The sequence below is a fragment of the Fusarium verticillioides genome, chromosome 3 (assembly GCF_000149555.1).
Source record: "Fusarium verticillioides 7600 chromosome 3, whole genome shotgun sequence".
NCBI lineage: Eukaryota > Fungi > Ascomycota > Sordariomycetes > Hypocreales > Nectriaceae > Fusarium > Fusarium verticillioides.
In genome coordinates, this window is record NC_031677.1 from 3523326 (window position 1) to 3544697 (window position 21372).

Below are 21372 nucleotides of genomic sequence, written 5' to 3' on the forward strand. Positions count from 1 at the left end.
GACGACCGCAACATCCTTCAGCTGATCTCGGCCGGTATTCAGGTGGCCAAGATCCTGAAGGATGCGTCGGCTATGGACTACCTAGACCGACTATACGTTTCTACAGACAAGCAGATCCAGGATCGTGCCGCAGCGCGGTACCGAGCTTAAGAATCCAAGCTTGAGCACACGAGTCTTCAAAGCGATCGACTCTAATGATATACGTTTATATGCTCTCCTACAATAGGAGGCATGATGCCTGCCGGTGACGACAACGGCACGAATCAGAAACAGGGATGTGGCCCTGGCAGAAAAGGTTTCGGGGCCACAAGCACAATTTGACATTGTGGACGATAATGTTTATCATATACGGACGATGCTCTCTAGGGGTCAATAGGGGGCCGGCGTGCCAGGATCGCACCAGTCCTTCCCAGCAACCGTCTTTCTGGTTGGGAGGCTAATGTCTGAGCGTGTTGGAGTTTATTTTATGGCACTTTGTTTTCTCTGGAATTTTGTTTCGCATATGAACGAGTCATGCTTTTTTTTTTTTTTTTTGGTTTCTAGCACATGTTTATGCTTATCTTTTTTTAACTCGATTTGAAGAAGAGTGCTCCAATACAGAACAGACAGGACTCACAATGATGAAATCACTGTGTATTTGAGATACCAAGAGCTGATTCGAAGAGCTTATGGCACATCATCATGCCTGTCATTTCAACTGTTCGAGCCGTTGGTGGCGTTGGGTGACGAGTGTGAAGGTGGTGGTGTTGGGCATCGGTTGGGTTGGCCAGGATTACGATTTGGGGGGTTAAGGCCGTGATGATGATGATCTCTCGGGAGCAGGCATCTCAACTTTATTTTCACTGTTGATCATTGGGCATGCATGTATTGGGCGTGTGATCCCTGTGAGGGTTGGGAATCTAGCAACCGTGGTCTTTGGAGGCTGACGGGCGCTGCGGAACGACATGATGGAGATATGGTTTCAAGATCGCATTGTATTACGAACACAATATGACCTGATATGGTACGTATAATCTGACATTGTCCTTGGCCGTTTCGGTGAAACCCACCATGAATGAAGGTGTTATATATTACAACCTTAGCATGGTAGCTAGCTCACGATTCATCTTCTTGTCCTAGGGTAGCTAAACATTGTGTGTCTATGCACGGCATGCCAGAACTTCAATAGCGATTCATCCAGAACTGATGTGGAATATTCATGTAAATCATGGCATTGCCGAGATCACTAGAAGAGGATGAAGCTTCCGAGGCCACATGTCATCTGATATTGAGGCTCCAATACTGTACGATGGCTTGAGGCCTTCATGCTGTGATGCACGAAATCGTACGTAACTTACCAATCGGAGAGTCACAGACACAGATCGATAATGCTACCGTTGCTGCTGTACGATCCCGAATGACAGCTCGCACTTCTATGATAGAATCGTTCTACTGACCACCTGACAGTCAAAGCAAAGAAGATGCACTATCTGCCAAAATACATACAAATACATACAAATCCATCACTTGACTGAATACTTGATTGGGAATAGTGCAGCTGAGCATGTGCATAAATGACTGGTTGCGATAGGCCTTACCCTGCACTCTGAGATACTTAAATCTGGGTGCAAACCTCATAGAAAATGAAGTACCAGAGGCTCGGTAGCTGTTTGGGTTTAGCGTGGGAAGTGTTGAGACGTCCGAGTAGGTTGACCGAGAGGGAAAAGTGAAGCAGACGGACGACTTGACTTTTCTTATTCCTCTTTCTATTTGTTTATTTATTTGTTCGTTTCGGTCTGGCTTTGGTAAAAGTGCGATTCTATTTGACTTATATCTCGCGCTCCCTCCCGCGCTGAAAAGGTGAAAGTGGTAGTGGACTGGAGCCTTTACGACGACACGACTTGAAGAACTAGGATTCACTCACTGAGTAACGATCAACATCACGACATTTGACGAGTTCAACTTAAAAAGAGTGAAGAAGTGGTATCCAATATCATCTAAAGGACCCAACTTGGCCGTATATACATCCGAGCTCATTGCTTGGACTATTATCCCTTATCATCTCATATCTGGCGAGGATATCACCGAGCAGTATCTACAATCCAAGTTGTATCTATCAAGACAACAGTATATATCCTTTGGCATCATACAACACCTATTAAAATGGCTTCCGTACACTCCCGGCCGTCACCGAACTCCTCATCCTCCTACGAATTCGAGTCTGTCCCCGATGACGAATCATGGCAGTACATCGACTACACAGCAACGGGCTCTGGCCCATCATCTATTGGGTTTCTTTCTGATCCCGCCAGTGGAAGCCTAGGAAGCTTCGCCATGGTTGGAAATGTCCATGGAACGCCATCTCCCTTCATGCCAGGCAATACACCCTCACCCTATGCTGCCGGCAACACTCCTCCACCATATACCTCTGCGAACAATTCATCGCCCTTTATGCTTGGAAACACACCTTCGCCAACAGCTGCCTCTCCCCTGTTACTAGAAGAGATGGACCCAAGCGCATTCTTTGCCGCCAATGCCTCTTCATTCCAGCCTCAAGCAAGCAATACCAATACAGACATATTTGCTTCCACAACAGACGGTGGATTCACTCAGCCGCAAGACTTCTTGACACCGCAGCAGTATCTCTTCTCACAGCAAAATGCGAACCAGTTCCAACCTCAGGGCTTGAATGGTATGCTGAAGCGGAGGACGGCCTCCCCTCAAGGGCAGGATACTGATGCTGCTGCAGACATGGCTCTCATGCAAAACTTCACAGCCGACATGTTCTCGATAGACACGAACGAACAGGTTCAGGTACCCCAAGTCAACTTTAACATGCAGCAGCCACTACAGTCAGATCCTAATGTTCCGCCATGGAACCCTACGAACACAAGGGGTAATGATGCTATCTTCATCATGGATGACTTCAACAACTCCCCATCACCCGTGAGCAATTACTCTCCGAGCTCGATGAACAGTTCAAAAGCAAGCCCCGGCGGCAGCAAGTCTCCGGTATCGATACCGATTCGAAAGGTGAAGGTCGGGAAGGTCGAGAAGAAGAAGAAGGCAGAACAATCTGGCAAGTTTGTCATTGTGACTCCTAACTCCATCTCAGCCCACGCTGGTCGCGAGAACCCGTTCGAGTGCTTCGAAGCTATGAACCGGACAAGTCAGCGAGGACGTAAAGGACCTTTGGCAAATGCCACAAAGGAGAATGCCCTGCAAGTCAGGAGACAGGGTGCTTGTTTCTGCTGCCACAGTCGCAAGGTCAAATGCGACCTGGAACGTCCGTGCAAGAGCTGCAAGAAACTAATGGTTCAAGTTCCTCAGGTGGTCTGTTGGCAGTTCAGTGACTTCGTAACCATTCTATTTCCCGTATACATTCGCGGTCATCTGGAAAGCAAAGAGATGGCCAAGTTCACCAGAGAGAACATTGCGGGATTCCATATTCAGGGGGTAGAGCAGGTATGCTCTGTTGAACTATTCTCGGGACCCCGATTCAGAACAGTGTTGGCCCTACAAGCCAAGTTCTTTACCCCTACCAACGCCGAGGTGCAGAATCACTGGCAGCTGCACAACTTGGGACAGAATAAGGTTGAGCTGAGGGCCAACAAGGCAGCCAACCTTGGTGTCGACCTCGAGAAGTCCGCCGAGAGGGACAACCTCAGGAAACGGACCAAGAGATATATCCAAGACCTCCTGAATGAGCCAGAATTTGTCGCCCAGGTCACAGATAGCATCACAAGCACATACCTGCCGGCGAAACTGCTGCGGATTGTCAAGGAGTATGCTGACGAGACCGAGGTGAGTGAAACATTGCCAGACGTATCATTAACCGAGCTGACAGTCATACTATAGTCCCTCATGGTCAATCGTGCTTTGTCGATCTACTGTATGCATTACATCATGACAAGACAGTTGTGCCTCACTCAACAGACGACCGACTCCCTTCGATCCGTCGGTATGATCGAGCAGGGCCCCAACTATGCCACCTCACGAGTCCTCGCACGACAGATCAAGTCCATCGTAGATGAGCTGATGCATCGCGAGGTACAATCACTATTCGAACTCTTCAACCGATCGCTCAAGCCGAAGTCCCGACGCGAGTGGGCACCCTGCACCGCCGCCTTTCTCGTCCTCTGCCTTTTCATGGAGGCTGTAGAGACGGCAGCTGACACGTTTGTGCTTGCCCAGAACGAAATCAACATGAGGAACAGCGCCAGACCGGAGTACGAAAGAAGCCTTGCGCTGAATACCTGTGCTGAGGTCGAGAACATGCCTTTCAAGCAGTTCGCTTACCAGTTCCACCAAGTTTATCAGACGCACAGCAAGGAGGCCAACTCGAAAGGTTTCAACCCTGTGCTTGACAGCAGCTTTGCCGAAAAGGGCGAGCTGGACGGACCGGCTGTCAGGTTCTCGGCTCAACTGCGAGAACTATTGTTCGGCGACAGCTGTAAGTACGACCTCAGACCCTGCTAACGGACTGACAAGTATGTTCTGGAAAGAGTCACAAAAGCTAATATTGTCTGTTACATTCAGGGCAAGAGTTGCAGTTTCTAGCAGCCACCGACATGATACCCAACACGTCGTCTCATCCTTTCCCCATGGATCCGCAGACATTGTATACAGGGCGCCTCGTGGCCAGGTTTCTCATATCGTTCCAGGACGAGAGAAGTATTTTCGAGGACCTTGTCTGAGCGAAGGCTATTTGCCCGAGACATGTGCTGACGGAACGGCGAAACTATGGCGATCAACGTTGTTTTGAAAGACACGGCGCATGCGAGGCTTTGCTTGGTATAACGGTTTATGGGACACGAACACCTTGTACAGGGTATTGGATTTCTTGAATGATATGACCGAGGGGACACGCAGACGGCACACGAGGCTGAAAGAGCCACATTGTGTGCAAAAGTTTAGAGTAACAACAGTGTCTCAGAGTGAGTTTGAGAGAGCATGTTTTCGTTCGAAGCTTATGGTAGTATCAATAGGCTGAGCATGCCATGGCATTACATGACATGAGCCAACAATGTTTCTCATGACGGGCAAAACATTGCGTGTAACGCGACACTTGGTGCAGCGTCCGGGGCCCTGCCTCGAGTCACCTGTCACTCAAAAACATGTGAAAATACAAGACAGTTATTCACGCTGGATATGTTTGCCCGATTTTAGTCCTGATGCCACACTGCTTCTATGGTATCAGGGTGGAGCGGACCGGTTGTCTAGACCGTGGTTTTAATCTCCCACTCGAACGATAAATATAAAGTTGACACACATGCGCATTGGAAGCGCGAGGTGTAGGCAATTCGTGGGTGCCGCTGAGCGGACTTTGAAGAACAATCGAGGAAAATGCTGTAGAAATAGGTAAGTCGTAAAGCAAAGCATGGGCAATAGCAACGGTGAGACATCGTCACACCAAACCAGCCTCGAAAAACAAACTGTCAAACGCAAGACCCTGTTAAGCTCTTTGGCTCAGAACAGTGTCTCGTCATTCGGGCGTTCAACAACTTTCGAGGAGGACTGCATCCTGCATTGCATGAATGAATGAATGAATGTCAAGTCCGAAACCAAGACTTGGTGAGAGCTGAACACAAAACGGGCGCTTCATCGGCGTTGACCGTGAGCGAATAAGTGCAAGAGAAATTGCAGCCGAGGATGTCACATCGGAGATGGCAAATGGCGCCTCTGAACCTTGGAGAGGCGAAGCTGAGGCCAAACAAAGAAAAGAAAAGAGGCGTTGTTGTAGAAGTTTGGATTGAATTAACGTGAGAAGAAGAGTTTTTAAAGAGGTAGGTCGTGGTAGGGGGACACAGATCCACACTGCACGTGACACGAGACAAGCCTGAGGTGTGCTGGAGGAGCTAAGCTATCATACCCTGTCGCAGCCTGTGAAATTCTCTTTTCTCCTCCTTACACTTTTTACGCACGATAAAATCAACCGACCTCGATGTCTTTTACACTCGGAGTCGGTCATATTCAGTGCAAGAGGGACAGGGCCATCTTCTGCTGTCATACTGCGTCGAGAGACACGTTTCAATTGTCTCCCCGACCCCGGCAGAAGCTCCGATACGTCAATTGCTTGCTAATCTATCTACCAACTGAACTCTTGCCGCCACACTGCAAATGCATAATCTCGAACGAGACTGGTATAGGACCTTCGTGTATTGTGTGTCGAAGATCCTGCGCCTTAAAGGGATCAACACCAGGCACTTGTTGATCCCGCATCACCACATTTTTGTGTCTCCAGCGCCTCTCTACTTTTAGCATATGTTACATGATGCTGTGTCTCTTAACTCTACCTACCCACCCAAGGTTATCTTAAACCGGCATGGTACATTTGAGGAGTACATACCTCAAACCAGCTCTCCGACTGGCACAAGATACGCATTACTTGCGAGCCTGGACGTAAATCATTTGGAACATCACTGTAGCTATCCGTCGCCGTGTCCAAACGGTTGCAAGCGTGGTAAATGCGTTGGATCCAGCCCCATGGGACCAATCATTTTTAACAAAATACTCAATCCTGTCTTCACAGACCCAATATGTACAACCTCCACGTTATCCTTGCACCCACCTCTTCTTCTCAAAGCAAGGGAGAGGTTATGGCCAAACCCCTGTACACAGAGCCCATCTCTTTGTGCGGCGAGCGTTACATGGTTTGCGCAACGTCAATCAATTGACGAAGCAAGAGAGCTCGACATATGGTTGGACAGAGTCCAAATATGCCTGCGGAATGACATTAGTCTGAGGACATCGCCAAGCTTAGGGTTGAGATCAAGCTGTTCCAGTGAGGGCCAGCTCGGCGATGCCTTGATGGTGACTCTTGAACACGAGATTCTGTCAACTTGAACAGGGTACAAGTCTATAACTGGACATCGAAACTGTTTCACTGCTCTCGAACTGGCCTCGCTGTCCTACAGTTTGCATCAATACATACACAGGACCCATATTCGGATATCTCTGACTCCCGAACCGTGTCTTGTCCAACAACAGCTGTTTCCACAATAGGCAACGGAACGTCGACTTGCGGTACGGCCTTCTCCTGTCTTCTTGTCTCGAAGGTTAAGCAAGCGGTAACTTGCATACGGCGAGTGTAGTCGAAGTGGAAAGCTGACGACAATATGGCGCAGAGAAATGACCTTGAGCGACAATGAATTGCCTCATTTCGGGGGTTGTACAGCTTGTAGCGCCCCGAGGTCCTCTTTGATACTTCGCCAGGATGGTCTTATTCTTGAACTTCTTCTAAAAAACTAATGATGGAAGCAATGTGTTTGTCCAACACAAGTCAAGTATAAGAGGCTGCACTGACCCCGTGGATTGCTTCTCTTCTTCTCAGCACATCAAGACAATTCACACACGAGTGTAAACAAGCATAGCTTCTGCATTCAATCCAGAAAGTTCTCTTTAACTCAAAGTCAAAGCCCCTTCAGTTTTCTCCAACAAACAACATCAAAGCAACCATGGCGTTCTCTACCGAAAACGTTGTTCGTGCCAACTTTGGAAGAAACCCTCCGCCTCCTCCTCCCACTCCCAGCCCCTGGCCCAGGGACCCCAGTGAGTGGAAGATTCCTTCCTGTTTTCTCTTGCGTGTCCAGCGGTGTCTTGGATAATGACTCACATAATATGTGGTTGAATGTCTTGCGCCGTGTCATGGTATCGCTGCAGCGAACGCTTGTTCATGCTGCAGAATCAGTGTTTCTCCGATTGGGCATATTGCTAACACAAACCCACAGCTAATGGAAAGTAATTTCCTATCCATTCGCTATGCATTGGGCACTATACTGCAATGCATAGCGTAGAGGAGGAACCGCGATGGCCTGATATGGAGTATACGAAGGGAAGGAGTGACGGCCAGTTTGGTGAGGAGAGATCGAAGACTGGGGCGGTGGTCAAACCTTCATTTCTGTAACTTGCTTTATTTGCTTTCATAGATGATCAATTGCACGGTACCGTTGCCTTCAGCCATTTTTCTTGTGCACATTGTGCGTAATAGCAAACCGCGCTGTGTGCTCTGACAGGGCTTGTGCAGGCCAACATCACACTATGGTGTATCCCAACAGTATGACTCGAGACGCGAGATGCGAAAAGAGAGAACAGTGGAATGTGCGGCCACGAATTGAGTTCCGAATGCCACCGTTGTGGCGGAGGATCAAAAGAAAGAGTTCGAAAACGAGGACGCTGATCGTACGAGCGCGGTAACACTGGTGTAAAGGCATATCGGATGTTTATGAGGGAATCAGTTCATAGCGACAGAGGTTTGGTTACTAGAGCTTGCTGTCAATGCCTATGCACAAGTTCTGTAACCGACCGTGAAGCAAGATATGAGACATACCGATTGCTTATCGTTCACTATAATGACGCTCAGAAGAATGGTATCTCGATGACTGCAGGCCATTGAGCTACAGGGGAGTTTGTTTTGTTGGAGTTGATTTGGAGAAGTAAAAACTGCGTATGTTGTGTATGGGGTTCGTACGCTCGGAGGTCGTGACTTCCCGAGCTGTTATTCCCAAGGGCCCAATGAAGGTGCGACTACAAGTGCGACCTGCCGGCTCTAGGGACTGAGGCCTTGTCTGAGGGGGCTCCAAGAATGGAACTCAATGCTCGACTTAGATCGCAATTATGAGTATGCCTACAGGAGATTAGCATGTTAGATGGACATCAAACCTCCACGATTCTCCTGCTCCTATTACTACCTTCCTATGCACTACACCCATTGTACACTGCATACAAATTCCTGTGCATCACTAAAAAGATCGAAAGCAAAGATAACCTCCTCTTCGCTTAACCCTACCTTCGACGAGCCGTCAGTGCCGCCCGGATCCGTACGGCCTGGAACCGGATCGTCTCCAGTGTAGCCAGCATTGTGCGACTCAACTAGAAAGAAGGATGCCCGACGTTAAGCGATCTGTCGACTCGGATAGGTTGGAAATCATACTCATCGCCATTGTGGTCTTCGTACTCGTCTTGCTCCTCGCTGTCTTCATCGTAATCGGCGCCAGCTACAGAACACCTCGAGGGACCCGAGATGCTAAGAACGGACAGCGTGAGACGCACTGGAATACGTTGCACCAGCCAGGTCAAGGAGATGGAACATATCATGACCATGAGGCTTCGTTCATCAAGAGTGTCCGAAGGCGAAGCCAGTCTTTGGCTGAAGAGCTCCGCTTGGAGCTGATTAACCTAAAACGCAACCTATCTTTGCTTACAATCCCCTCGAGGAGCCGGCTGGAAAACACCAACACAAATGAAGCGCGAAGATTTAGCATTGACCAGTTACTGAGTTTCTCCACGAATAGCTCAGAATTAGTCATAGACTGTGAGAGCTGCTATGAGTACCTGGACTCCCCGCTGTCCGCAACAGGAAGGGATGAGGACAATATGGGGGCACAGAGAAGGCAGATTCAACCAACGATGAACGCAGCGACATATGAGGAGGCGCAACAGTAGGGCAGTCCCTTACTGTAGACTAGGTATAGGGACAACGGGGTCGAAGACTGGTGAAAGGTCAGGAATGGCAGGTTGTTGTACATGATACCTCTATTGAATCTGAAAAACCCATCCTACTCTGACATTGGCCCTTCGTGAAGCCCGCGGCAAAGTTTCCTGTGTCATCCCTTAATACATCGCCATTTTCTGGTGTGTTCGTTGCTGGTACAAAATAAACGACTCGTTTCTCTTCATTGGCGCCCACCACTGCAACACCTTATGCGGACTGCTTCTTGAGTTCTCGCGCAGCCTGCTTCAGGCTGAAGTTGCACTCCTCATAGGCACGGCCAGCACCAAAGCCGACACCAACGAATGCGGGCCATGCTCTTCGCTTGAACAGAAGGACGGAGAAGACGACACCGAAACCGAGACCGAGGGAGGACTTGACAAGGAGGTTGGAGAGGCAGCGATCCCACTAGAGTTAAGTCAGTACTGAAATTTTATACAGAAAGTGTTTGAAGTATCCGGATCTCGTGATTACCTTCTCATTGAGAAGAGACTCGCTGAGCGGCCGGGAAATGGCGCTGGGAGGAGGACGGGCTACAGTGGAATCGGCCATTTTGAACTGTCAAGTATCGCGTCAGTTTCAATGATTGAAGATTAATAAAACAAAAGGAATTGGCATACTTGGGTCGTGCAATCGGTCGTGACGAGCGAAATTAAGAGCTGCAACGAGCTTTATCTATGGATGTGATGTCAAGCTTGAATATGGAACAAGCCGGGTGACAAGAGCCGGGCTGTAGGCGGTGAGAATGGTTGGCCGGTAATGGTTTAGTGTTATGGCAGAACTTTGGAAATTTTGGGTGGAACTCAGGAAAAGTCGCGGGGCGCATTCAAAGATCGAGGTTTGTATGGCTTTTTTTCTCTACCATTTCTTTAATTATTCCTTTATAAAACTGTCGCTATGGACGTGGAAATGGCGGAAGATTCCGCACAAGAACATTCTTCAACCCTCGTATGTATCTGTCTTGCTGCGGCTTCCCAATCGTGAATGCTTACACGTGCTACAGCAAAAGATGGCCCTGATTAAGACTGTGAGAGGTCTTGACCAAAATGGTCCGGGCGAAGATGGAAAGAATCTAGAAAAACTATGGAAGAGTTTGACGGTATCAGCAGATAGCCAATTCCATGCTGCAGAGGAGAGCAGCTTGCGATGGCTGCTAAAGTCGATGAACGGCGCATCAAAGGATGCTGAGACTTTGCGACGCTGGCCCTTGACCTGGACTATCCTTGAATGCGTCTTTCAGCGCATTCCTTTATTCTCACTCGCAAAGTCTCTTGCAGATAGACGATTCGTTGCAGTGCTGCAGCAAACTCTGAAAGATATCTCACAACCAGCTACGAACTCATCATCCAGTTCCTCCAAGAGAAAGCGGTCGCTAACGAAAAGCTTCGACCTGGAAGCTCTGCGAGATACTGAAGGGTGTCTTATGAGTGGTGATGCTTTACTCAGTGCCCTAAAGACATTACTGGACCGCCTTCGTTCATCTGCCACGCAATCCTCCCACGACAAGATCGGCGCAGAGCATATCCGATCTCTGTTCTGTAACTCAGCAGCCGATGCAGCGACCTTGACATCACTGTTCCTAATGCTGTGCAATGTTGCGCTTACTGGCGGTGAAGAGCAAGAAGGGAGGGAATCCTGGATCGAGACGATATCATCCATTTGGGATTTCCACTTGCAAGGAACCGATGATACATTGGAGGTCGCAGCGCAGCTATTCACACCGTCCGCTGCCATCTTCAGCAAACTTGAGGGTATCGATGGATCACACGACAGGGTTACACGAGAGCCCTTACGGGCGAAATGGACGATCGATTTGGAAAGTTTCATGCATCGCAGTTTGATATTCCCCGCCCGAGCCGCCTTCATTAACCGACAAGATATGGAACCCGTCGCCAGAGCACTTCATGCAGCCGAGAAACATCTTGATACAGCAGCTCCTGCGCTGTACTTCTTAGCTTCAAGTGTGACAGATGCACTCAGTGAAGGAAGGTTACGGAAGGGAAATATCGACTGGATGAAGCAGATCTTCAAAGTTGTGGAAGCCTCGCTAAAAGGACAAGAGAACCGAGATAAGCTTGTGCAGGCTGTTCTAGAGCGAGCAGCTGAGAAGTCGATGACAATCGACACAAATGATCTGCGTTCTATTTGTCGAGGGTATGCCCTACAGGAGGATAGCACAAACTGGCATTTGACCGCGGTCATCGCTGATTGTGATTTTGATGTGTTCAAGCTCCCTGAAGGCGAAAGCCTGCTAGAGACCGTCTGCGAGCGAAGCGTCTCCCCAGAGCTTAAACCACAGGATCTAGAATCAGTGTCCAAGATTATTCAAGCCATCGCCCAAGTATACCGAACTGGACGAGATTTTGCTGGGTTCTTGAAACTATGGTTTCAGCAGCTTTGTAAGGTTGAGAAGCAGAAGACTAAGATTACATCGCCATGGCTCCAGGTTGGTCAAAGGCAACATGGAAATACTTCATTCGAGAGCTTGATTGAAAAGGAGATGTCACCACAGCAGCTTCTAGAGGGTTTGGAGTGGGTCAAGGAAGAGAAACTACACTCCCGGGCACTCTGCCTCTTCTTGGACTGCATTGCTCAGGGCATTCGAAGCGAGACATACGTGGATGCTGTTGGCAGTAAGCTATTTGATTTGGTAAGCCAAGTGAAAAAGACGTCGTCTACCTTGACAGCACTGAAGTGGGGAGTTGTGTCGAAGACTATTTCATGGGTGACCCCTGAGTCACGAGCTGAAATTTGGGCCTCTGTCCAAGGACAACTGACCAGGATTTTGTCCGAGTCACCTCTTGAGTCTAAGGAAACGTATGAGGCCTTCAAATGCTGTTGTCAAGCTTGGGTTTCCATGAGCCCTGATGACGCACATATCAGAGAGCCCGCAAGCCTAGTAGATGCTTTCACCACTCGACTGTCAAAGGATCTGCTCTCATCAAAGTCCTTGAAGGGGAGAGACCTTTCATCATTCTTACAGCATGACCCTAAGCCAGCTTTCCTCGAAGAAGCTGCCCCAGAGCATTATTTGGCCTGGTTTTTGCAGGGTTCTGGTCGTTTAAGTCGATTCGTTTATGGCACCAAAGCTACCCTCCCGCAAGCATTGCAGAATGCGTTATCTTTACCCAGCAGTGAAGTTACTCAGTTGAGGGATATTTGGGCATGCCTCCTTGAGAACGAAAACAACATGAACACAGTCAAAGTCGCTGGCGACCTTATCGACCGATTGATCAAGTCGTTGGAAGAGGTTGGAAAGGAGAAGCGATGGCCTGCAGAGAGCAGCCAGACCTGGATACGGAGCTTGAGCAGTACTCATACAGATGCCTTTACTCGACCTCAGAGAGAACGTATTATGGAATTGCTCAATGCTCACAGAGCAAAGACGACAAAAAGGGTATCGATCGAGGGGTGGAGATACATCCTCGGGCTGTCCACCAAGTTGATGGGCCGAGCGACTTTCTACGAAGGGATGGAATTCTCCCATCTAGTTGATATTGCGGATGCCATGTCAGACATCTCTAGCTCAACACCTACCCAAGACGGCACTTTAATCGATCTGATCGAAGCATATTATATGATGGCAGCGGCCACTATCCGGCAGATGGCGGAGCATTTGGACGAGCGAAGTAACAAGTACTTTGAGGAGAGCCGTAGTTTCATTTCTGACTGTGAAGAAGCTGGGGATTTGTCGCCTTGCCGCATGACCCTTTTGAAAGCGTTAATCACTGAGATTGAGAAGTCGCCAAGCTTCGCTAGCCATCCTGAGCTAAACACAGTGTCTGATGCAGCAAAGGATGCGTTGGGGAAATGTGTAATTGCAGCGACTGGCTACTTTTTGAGAACGAAGAAGGCATTTGAGACTCACAATGTCATTGCCGACCTCAGGCTTCTTGCTGCAGTCGATGCCGCAGACTCGCTTACGAGTCTTTCAGGGGCTTCCAAACTAAAGGAATCGGACATCAGAAAGGCGGAAAAGAGCAGCCATGCAGCCATGGCGGCAGGAGATCTCCGGGGATGGCAAATACAAACGTTCCTCAGGACATACTTCTCTACGCATTTGGAAGAACCCCGACCAACAACGTTTTACAGCATCAGCCAGGTACCACAGGAACTTCGCGAGCCTTTCTTTCAGAGAAATGTTGCTTCGGTCACAAAGGAGATGGACACCTCCGCTAAGATGACGTACTTGAGGGACCTCGTTCATATGTTTGTGCAAGGTTCGGACTCGGAAGGTCAAGTATCGGCTATCTATACCGTTGTGAACCAGCTCCTAGGTAAGACAACTGAAGCCATTGAAGTTGTGTCAACTAACACAGAGTAGCATGCCCTGATCTACAAGGGAAAAGCTCCGGCTTTGACCTAGCGGCCGCTCACAGTGAGCTGACCTCAACCCTGTTGACGCTCAAGAGCCAGTCCGTTTGTACCCGAGTGTGTCGTATTCTCTGCACACTCCTGGAGAAGAAGCCCCAGTCGATGACCCAATGGAACATCGAGTTGGTGCTCAACACCATCTCTGACTTGAGCCTGTCAACGAAGCCGCTTGACGAACAGGTGTCCAATGAAAGAGTACCCTTTGCACTGTTGTGCAATTTGATGGAAGTTATCATCAAGAAACACCGTCTCCGGCTTGAAGGCCACCACCACCTTCTCTTGTCAGCAATGCAGGCTCTTCTCCGTAACCTCATCATCAACCACAGTACTACTGATACCTTACACCAAAGCTCGCACGAGACAAAGGCTCATCGCTATGCCCGTCTTGTTACTCTTATCTGCGAGCCAACAGCCGGTGCTGTATCTCGATCTCAGCACCAGAGTTCTCTTGACTCAGCTACAGATGCGGCGAAGCGTTCAGCTGGACGACATATGTACCTGGTCATGATGCAGTACGTCAAGTTACAGCTTGAAGCTGATGTGCCCCGCCGAGTGAGAGAAGCTCTCGAGCCAGCCATGAACTCCATCTTCGATATCACACCCCCTGAGGTGAGGAAGATTCTGAACGACGCCATGGATGGAAGCGGACGTGCTATTGTAAAGGAAATGTTCAAGTCATATACCAAGTTTGGTAAATGGAGCGGCGTATAAACGGGGACTATAGATATTGATAGATACCACCACATAGATAGATATCAGAAAAGCATAGCAGGTTTGGTCATTATTATTATTAAATGGGTATCTCTAATCATTACTTGGATTTTTTGGAACCCGACAATGCATTATTAATATTAAGCGCTTGGGGCTTTCTTGTGCAAGCTTGGGTGGCCGTACTTCTTTGCGTGGCTCTTGATCTGGTGGTCAAGAATAGGACGAACAAAGACCCACACAATTGTAGCAAGCAGAGCTCCAAGAACATCAATGAAGCTGTTCTTGGGAGTGCCACCAAAAGATGCCCACTTCATGAGTGAACCAAGGAAGTTGACAGTAATATGGTGCTGTCCAGCTTCCAGGCCCTTGATAGCTACCGCCGCAACTTCATCTGGGGTTTGCTTGGGATCGTCCTTCTCAATGATCTTGGTGATCTCGGGCTTATGCTCGTTCTCGCGGACATTACCAGGAGAGAGAATGGTGCCAGGCAAAACCAGATGGACTTGAACATTCTGAGGATACAGCATGACTTCTTGCTGGATACATTCGGCCAGACCTTTCATTGCGTACTTGGAGGGGGTGTAGGGAGTGTATCCTGGAGGAGAATAGCAGGCACAGACACTTCCAGTCATGATGAAGTGCTTGGGCTCCTTTTCGACAGGCTTGTCCACAGCAAGCCACTCGCGCATAACGACATGTACCATCTCAGCTGTGCCCCAGAAGTTGACGTCCATGTGCTGTCGCATTGACTTCATTTCCATATCGACGAACAGTTCGGGGAACGAGAATCCAGCAATGGTCCAGACGATATCGGGGGCTTGGCCATTGTTCCAGCTGATGACTTCTTCGAGGAGGGGCTTGGCGTATGATTCGGCAGAGACGTCGGCGGCGATGTAGTGGAAGCGTTGGTTTTGGGGGTTCTTGGCTGCGGCCTTAGGTCAAGTCAGCATGTAATTGTGAAAGAACATGGAGTGATAGCAGCATACCTTGACGGTGAAGAGTGCAGCTTCGAGTTTACTGGCGCTTCGAGAGACGAGAACAATATTTGCGCCCTTGGCAGACAATTGAGTGGCTGCGCTGAGGCCCATGCCTTCGGATGCGCCGGTGATGAGGACCGTCTACCGGCATTGTTAGTCGTGCTGTGGCAGAAAGGGACTGATCATGAGACGTATCATGATGGGTCATACTTTGCCCTCGACGGAGAATTTGTTGCCGCCGAAGAGACCCATGATGAGCCAACCGACAAGAAGAGTCACGACGGAGATAGCAATGTATGTAACGAGTGTTGATGGGAAGAGATCCATGGCTCGAGAGGGACGGGACAGGAGTGTAGATAAACTTGTAGCTAGCGAGGGGCAGAAAGCACGGAGTTTTTGAGCTGTAATACGACCCCTGCTAAGACCGCTAAGATACAGTGTCATCCCCGCTTATTCAGGTCCTCGAAAGTGGACGCCACGGGCCGTTAAGCTTCCACTCGATAATATGGACTCACTCCAATGCTTCAATTGAATGGATGCAACCCCTGGCTTGTAGGATGGATGGACAGCCTGTCCCTAGGACTGACACATTGAATGATTACAATCTGATCAACCATTAGCTTCGTTTTTTTAGCTCTATGCGATCGGATTCTTCAAACTGTAAGACGGGCATGGACGGGATTAATTCAGGGATTGCTGTCCAAGATGGTGCCCGTGTGATGATTCTTTCAGGTACAAGGGCGTGATGAGAAATATTTTAATAAATGAGATGCTGTGGTAATTCTGTTTCTGCTACAAGAGAAGATATATACGGCATAGGAATATTAGAGGAGGGTCTTATTGAGGTCGATGCTTATAGTATAGAAACTGATATCGCACTGTATTTCATTTCGCTGTGGCTGAAAGTCGAGGCTGACGCGCTCTCACTCACTTCCGCAGTCAACTTACATACAACGGATACAAGATACCTAAGTGTGTTTTGTTTGTTTCTGTTGCACTTGTCATCAACCCTCATTTCAGCAAAACACTCACAAATCCTTGTTCAAACTCGAACAAACAATCTTAAAAATAATGAGGATATGACGAAAACTCTGTCGATCTACCAGCACAATGTCCAGCAAGGATGAGGACACCAAGCCTATGGTACCTAAATTTGCATCTTTTAAGCCAAAATCCGGTACTTCCGACTTGAAAGCACCCAAATTTTCTTCTTTCAAACCAAAAGACAAGGATAAGAATAAGGACACGCCCACAGGCTCTAGTGCTAAGGACGAGGGACGAGAGCGAGGGCGAGAACGCGAACGAGATTCCAGGAGGAAACGGAGTCATCACCATTCTGACTCACATCGCGACCATCGCCGGCCCAAAAAGCATCGCACAGACTCTCGTGGCCGACACCGTGAGAACTCGCGAACTGGTAACTCTGAAGCACTTGAGCACCGCCGGCTCACTAAAGTTACACGCAGCAGTGATGATCCATCGCGTCTGTACATCATTGATACTAAAGGGGACCCGTTAATCATTCGCTATGGAGGTCTCGACCGGTCTCAGATTCCTGTTTACTATCGTGATGGATACGGAAAGGTCCTTGGCACACGGGGTCGTCTTGTAATTCATCGCGATGGACCAAGAGATCAGTTCAGTCTACGTATGCCTGGTGAAGGTTCATATGCCTTGAAAGACAGGGATGGTCTGCGCTCCAGAAACTGGCGTATAAGACCTACGCCGTTGAGAATCAGGAAACAGGAGAACGATGGCCAAGGTGAAGAAGACGGAGACTTTTTGGCATTAAGCTCGTCTAAGAAGCGTGCACACTTGCATCAAGCCTCTGATTCTTCAGAAGATGAGGAACAGCCGACTTATCGATCCATAGAGGGAAAGGCGAAACCACGCCAGTACGATGACAGCGACTTGGAATCCGAGTCAGATGCGGTTGCAGACGATATCAATCTCGATCAGAATAATCCCCTGAAGTGGAGGTCAATTCAGCTCTCGAGACGTGTCAAAGACCAGCCAGATGATATAGATGCATGGCTCGAGTTGGCAAATCATCAAGATGCTCTTTTGAGAGCAGGCGAGGATATTGGTCACAGGGCGCTTGAAGCTGAGGTGCACAGTTTTGCGGAAATCAAGCTGCATATGCTTGAATCAGCCTTGTCTAATGTGTCAAACCACCAGGATCGCATTAGGGTGCTGATTCCTCTGATGCGGGAAGGCGTAAGAGTATGGAATAGCAAAGTCGCCGCTAAGAAGTGGCTCGAGTTGCGTGAGGATGAGGATAAGAGCTTCACTCTGTGGAAGACGCATCTTGATTTTGCCATGTCCAATATTTCTGCTTTCCATTTTGACACCCTCAAGCAAATGCACCTGGATAGAATACGGCATGTTATGTCTCGATCACAACTGAACATTGAGCCTGAAGACTTGAGGGAAGCTATCTATGTCTTTCTAAGACTTACCAGGTTCATCCATGACTCCGGTTATAAGGAGCTTGCAGCCGCAGCCTGGCAAGCTTTTCTAGAGCTCAACTTCTTCCGGCCCCCGCAATTGGACGACCAGAGTGCAGCCTTCGAATCACTCCGTGACTTCTGGGAGAGTGAAGTTCCGAGGATAGGAGAAGCAGACGCTCAAGGCTGGGCGAAATTTGTAGCAGATGGTGGAATAGGCAGTGCTCCTGAACCACTGCAAGATATCAGAGGGCCCGAATACCAGTCTCGAGATGACTACAAACGATGGGCAATCCTAGAGAGCTCACAAGCTGATCAGGCTCGAATTCCCGCTAGGACCATGGACGAAGGAACAGAAGACGACCCATTTAGAGTGGTGATGTTCTCTGACATCGAGCCACTTTTCCTTTTCGTTCCGCAGAGTATCCTGCCTGCTGTGCAGGAGCAAGTGCTGGACGCATTTCTCATATTCCAGGGATTCCCTCCAACATTCTGGTCTGGCCACTGGACCGAAGAGGCGTACCATGATCAGTTCCTTGCAGCTTTCACATTACACACAGAGTCGAGTGCCCCCAGGCCACTATCGGGAGACGAGGATCCGACTGAGATCCAGAGGAAGCCCCCTTCTTTCCACCAGAACCCTCTTTGCGGCTCGGAAACGCTCGACGTCCTTTTCCCTCACTCAGAATGGTTCTCCTATCTGCCCTCAAGGAATAGAATGAACAGCCTTGAGCTTGGATTTATGGTCAACGCAACGAAGCAACTGGTTCACAATGTCAACTTTGAGGGTTTGGCCACATATCATTTGGCATTGTCTCATGTTCAAGATAGCTCTAGTGTCAAGAAAGCGGCAAAGGCTTTGCTGAAGCGCTATCCGACGAACTTTGGTCTTTACCGAGCATACGCTATTGCTGAGTATGCAAATGAAAATCAAGAAGTTGCAGCCAAGGTCTTGTCATCAGCAACTGAGTTCGCGTCGGTGAGTAATCTGTCCTCTCCGATTTTGACTCGTCGCCATGCTAAGGAGTTACTGCAGAACTCACCAACAGCAGATGTGTTTGCCCTATGGAGAACTTGGTCGTGGATGGAATTTCAGGGGGGTGATAAACAGCTAGCAGTTCGAAGATTATGCTCCTCTGTAGACGATGCTCTTCGAAGGTCGGCTGGAACCCCTGAAGTATCATCAACACATATTCTCAAAGCCCACCGAACTTTCTCCTCTTTAACGAGTGACTTTATTTCCAGCGCGAACCTCGAGAATGCCAGTACTACTGCCGAGTGCTTAGTCCTGTTGTCGTACTTGACTTCTGAGAGCTGTGCAGAACCGATGTCGGCATCACAAGGAAGTATTTCGGCTGCGATAGAGACAGTGCACCGAATGTCTCTCGAGTTCAAGTCTCGAGGCTACCAAGCATCTCGCGCTCATGAGCGATTACTACAGTTTGCGTCGAGGCTACTGTACTTGCACGCAAGCCGAGGGTGAGTCCCAATCCAAAAGATTGTCAGATATTATTGCTAACAAAGCCAAGACCTTTTCGCCGCGCATATCTGCTGGAGCAGCTGAAACAGTTCCTGATGTACTTCCCGATAAACACCATATTCTTATCACTTTTCGAATGGGCCGACTCCAGTCTTCGCGTTATCGACGAAACAAGAACGCTTCTGCACGAAACAGTCTTGACTCCAGCGCAGGATTGCCTGAGCAGTCGAATATTTGCCGTCCATCACGAGATTGAACGGGGAAACGTCAACACAACGAAAGCAGCTTTCGAGCACGCCGTTTCAAGCGACAATTGCAAGTTTAATACATCTTTGTGGATACATTTCATCAAATTCTGCAGCTCCCACAGAGAGTTGCGACCGAAAGCTAAGGATATCTTGTTCAGGGCCTTGAGGCATTGTCCCTGGTCTAAGGATGTCATGATGGAGGCTTTCCTCACTTTGAACAGCGAGATGGATTCTTCGGAACTCAAGGGTATCTTTGAGACCATGACTTCAAAGGGTTTGAGGATTCATGTTGATCTGGATGATTTTTTGGATAAAAGGAAAGATGCGGAACGAGTGGCGAAGAGCCAGTGAGTCTATGAGCAAACTGCACTTTGGCACTTCAGTGAAAACCTCACCCCGATTGACGGTAGAGTGATAAACAGGCCGAGTGATAACTCGAATCAATCGTAGTTTCCATCGGGTTTACATGTTATCCCATCCTGCAAGTCCAGCAATAAACGCCAAAAATGATTGAGCGCAAGATTAGACCGACTTTGTGAATTTATTAAAGCAATTGCTATAGGGAACCTACATGTTCAGGAGTGCTTATGATAAGATAGCCAAGAGCAGTTCATCGTAGGAGTTACGCCCTTAACACCGGAAACCGAATACGCCTTGCACGCTGGAGAGGTCATCGCCAAACTGTCTATCTGATGGGGCCGAAATCATCATCTTGAACAAAAGCTGTGGGCCTGGCGAAGAAGCACACGCACTATAAGCCGCCTTGAATCGAGACGGCCAGACGGATCGTTCCCAACTGCTTCATGTGCTTGGAGTCTTTGACGAAGAACGGGCCATACTCGTTCAGCTCGAGAAATAAATCCTTGGTTACTCTTCGAACACTGCGAGCACAGATGTACTCGACGTACTCGGCATTGAAACTCGCAACGATCAGGTAGATCTCGCCATGATCCCGGAAGACCAAGAGGCGTGTGAATCTATTGGACGCGGGCCCGGTCAGGGGTGGAGGGTCTTGGGCTATCCATGCCGCCATCTGGGCTATTTCTTGCATGCGAATACCATCGAGGGTCTCTGGAGATGCATTGCGGATGAACCAGCGAACTCACCACCTTGCTACTCATGGTGACTGACACAGCCCTCGAGACTACTTGGCAGAAGCACAAGCTAATACCGGTACGGCACTACCTCGAATTCTTTTGCTCCTCCGCTGACATGAGTTACTTGGATAGGTGACCCTCATTACTGGCTCGTACAGGACTGTTCGGGTGTCCCAGTGCTTCTGGATGCAGAGACGGGGAGTATCGAGATACGTAAATCGCCTCTTGTTACTTTCCACAAAGGTTTGCTGGCCGAGTGGGCCAAATACCTGGCTCTTCTGGGCTGGGTACTCGGTAAGCCAGCAGGGCGGACAATGTAATTTCGCGATATATTGTGAGCGTACCTATGTTGTTTCCAGGGGCTGTTTTGGTTGGGATAGAGTTTGGGCGCATTTACGACCAACGTTACTCGAAAGATCTAAAAGAGAGCCAGGGCTACCTAGTTAGAGATCCCAGTAGTAGGACTCTTCCCAGACCCGCCAAACAGGAGTCTCCCTGAGATGTGCGCGAAAGCAAAGTCGCAAACCCATCTGTACGTAACCCGCCATAGTAAGGTCCCTTAGGCCCTT

The 21372-nt window shown here is 48.9% G+C and overlaps 10 protein-coding genes across 16 annotated transcripts; 7 read left to right on the forward strand and 3 right to left on the reverse strand.

Annotated features, from left to right (window-relative positions):
• The first annotated feature begins 1727 nt into the window (after nt 1-1727).
• On the forward strand, nt 1728-5281 carry FVEG_05410 (hypothetical protein). 3 transcript variants are annotated; one of them, XM_018893627.1, is made up of 5 exons: nt 1728-2671; nt 2729-3783; nt 3838-4432; nt 4519-4916; nt 4968-5281. In XM_018893627.1, exons 1-4 carry the CDS (start codon nt 2143-2145, stop codon nt 4674-4676), a joined length of 2337 nt encoding a protein of 778 aa, XP_018750501.1. In that variant the 5' UTR covers nt 1728-2142; the 3' UTR covers nt 4677-4916; nt 4968-5281. The 3 variants fall into 3 exon arrangements, with proteins under 3 accessions (XP_018750501.1, XP_018750500.1, XP_018750499.1); XM_018893626.1 differs by having other exon boundaries at nt 4519-5281; XM_018893625.1 differs by having other exon boundaries at nt 1728-3783; nt 4519-5250.
• A 747-nt stretch (nt 5282-6028) lies between these two features.
• On the reverse strand, nt 6029-10174 carry FVEG_05413 (hypothetical protein). 3 transcript variants are annotated; one of them, XM_018893632.1, is made up of 5 exons: nt 10090-10153; nt 9944-10027; nt 8670-9877; nt 8309-8605; nt 6029-8240 (listed from the first exon to the last, which is right to left on the reverse strand). In XM_018893632.1, the coding sequence occupies exons 2-3, from the start codon at nt 10019-10021 to the stop codon at nt 9680-9682; spliced, it is 276 nt and encodes a 91-aa protein (XP_018750504.1). In that variant the 5' UTR covers nt 10022-10027; nt 10090-10153; the 3' UTR covers nt 6029-8240; nt 8309-8605; nt 8670-9679. The 3 variants fall into 3 exon arrangements, with proteins under 3 accessions (XP_018750504.1, XP_018750503.1, XP_018750502.1); XM_018893631.1 differs by having other exon boundaries at nt 6029-8605; XM_018893630.1 differs by having other exon boundaries at nt 6029-9877; nt 10090-10174.
• FVEG_15633 (hypothetical protein) lies at nt 6244-6825 on the forward strand (the record flags this gene model as incomplete). The annotated part of the gene is made up of 1 exon (XM_018904823.1): nt 6244-6825. One exon carries the CDS (start codon nt 6244-6246, stop codon nt 6823-6825), a length of 582 nt encoding a protein of 193 aa, XP_018750505.1.
• On the forward strand, nt 7111-7230 carry FVEG_05411 (hypothetical protein; the record flags this gene model as incomplete). The annotated part of the gene is made up of 1 exon (XM_018893628.1): nt 7111-7230. One exon carries the CDS (start codon nt 7111-7113, stop codon nt 7228-7230), a length of 120 nt encoding a protein of 39 aa, XP_018750506.1.
• On the forward strand, nt 7437-7723 carry FVEG_05412 (hypothetical protein; the record flags this gene model as incomplete). The annotated part of the gene is made up of 2 exons (XM_018893629.1): nt 7437-7530; nt 7710-7723. 2 exons carry the CDS (start codon nt 7437-7439, stop codon nt 7721-7723), a joined length of 108 nt encoding a protein of 35 aa, XP_018750507.1.
• On the forward strand, nt 8863-9423 carry FVEG_15634 (hypothetical protein; the record flags this gene model as incomplete). Its single annotated transcript, XM_018904824.1, has 1 exon — nt 8863-9423. The coding sequence occupies one exon, from the start codon at nt 8863-8865 to the stop codon at nt 9421-9423; it is 561 nt and encodes a 186-aa protein (XP_018750508.1).
• Nucleotides 10175-10313: 139 nt separating the features above from the next.
• Nucleotides 10314-14692, forward strand: FVEG_05414 (hypothetical protein). The gene is made up of 3 exons (XM_018893633.1): nt 10314-10417; nt 10473-13746; nt 13794-14692. The coding sequence occupies exons 1-3, from the start codon at nt 10367-10369 to the stop codon at nt 14552-14554; spliced, it is 4086 nt and encodes a 1361-aa protein (XP_018750509.1). The 5' UTR covers nt 10314-10366; the 3' UTR covers nt 14555-14692.
• FVEG_05415 (hypothetical protein) lies at nt 14545-15973 on the reverse strand. 2 transcript variants are annotated; one of them, XM_018893634.1, is made up of 3 exons: nt 15742-15973; nt 15541-15672; nt 14545-15486 (listed from the first exon to the last, which is right to left on the reverse strand). In XM_018893634.1, exons 1-3 carry the CDS (start codon nt 15856-15858, stop codon nt 14695-14697), a joined length of 1041 nt encoding a protein of 346 aa, XP_018750510.1. In that variant the 5' UTR covers nt 15859-15973; the 3' UTR covers nt 14545-14694. The 2 variants fall into 2 exon arrangements, with proteins under 2 accessions (XP_018750510.1, XP_018750511.1); XM_018893635.1 differs by having other exon boundaries at nt 15541-15973.
• Nucleotides 15974-16469: 496 nt separating this feature from the next.
• On the forward strand, nt 16470-20310 carry FVEG_15635 (hypothetical protein). 2 transcript variants are annotated; one of them, XM_018904826.1, is made up of 3 exons: nt 16470-18957; nt 19015-19457; nt 19508-20310. In XM_018904826.1, the coding sequence occupies exons 1-3, from the start codon at nt 16642-16644 to the stop codon at nt 20055-20057; spliced, it is 3309 nt and encodes a 1102-aa protein (XP_018750513.1). In that variant the 5' UTR covers nt 16470-16641; the 3' UTR covers nt 20058-20310. The 2 variants fall into 2 exon arrangements, with proteins under 2 accessions (XP_018750513.1, XP_018750512.1); XM_018904825.1 differs by having other exon boundaries at nt 16470-19457; nt 19508-20272.
• Nucleotides 20162-20739, reverse strand: FVEG_05418 (hypothetical protein; the record flags this gene model as incomplete). The annotated part of the gene is made up of 1 exon (XM_018893636.1): nt 20162-20739. One exon carries the CDS (start codon nt 20737-20739, stop codon nt 20458-20460), a length of 282 nt encoding a protein of 93 aa, XP_018750514.1. The 3' UTR covers nt 20162-20457.
• Nucleotides 20740-21372: the final 633 nt, after the last annotated feature.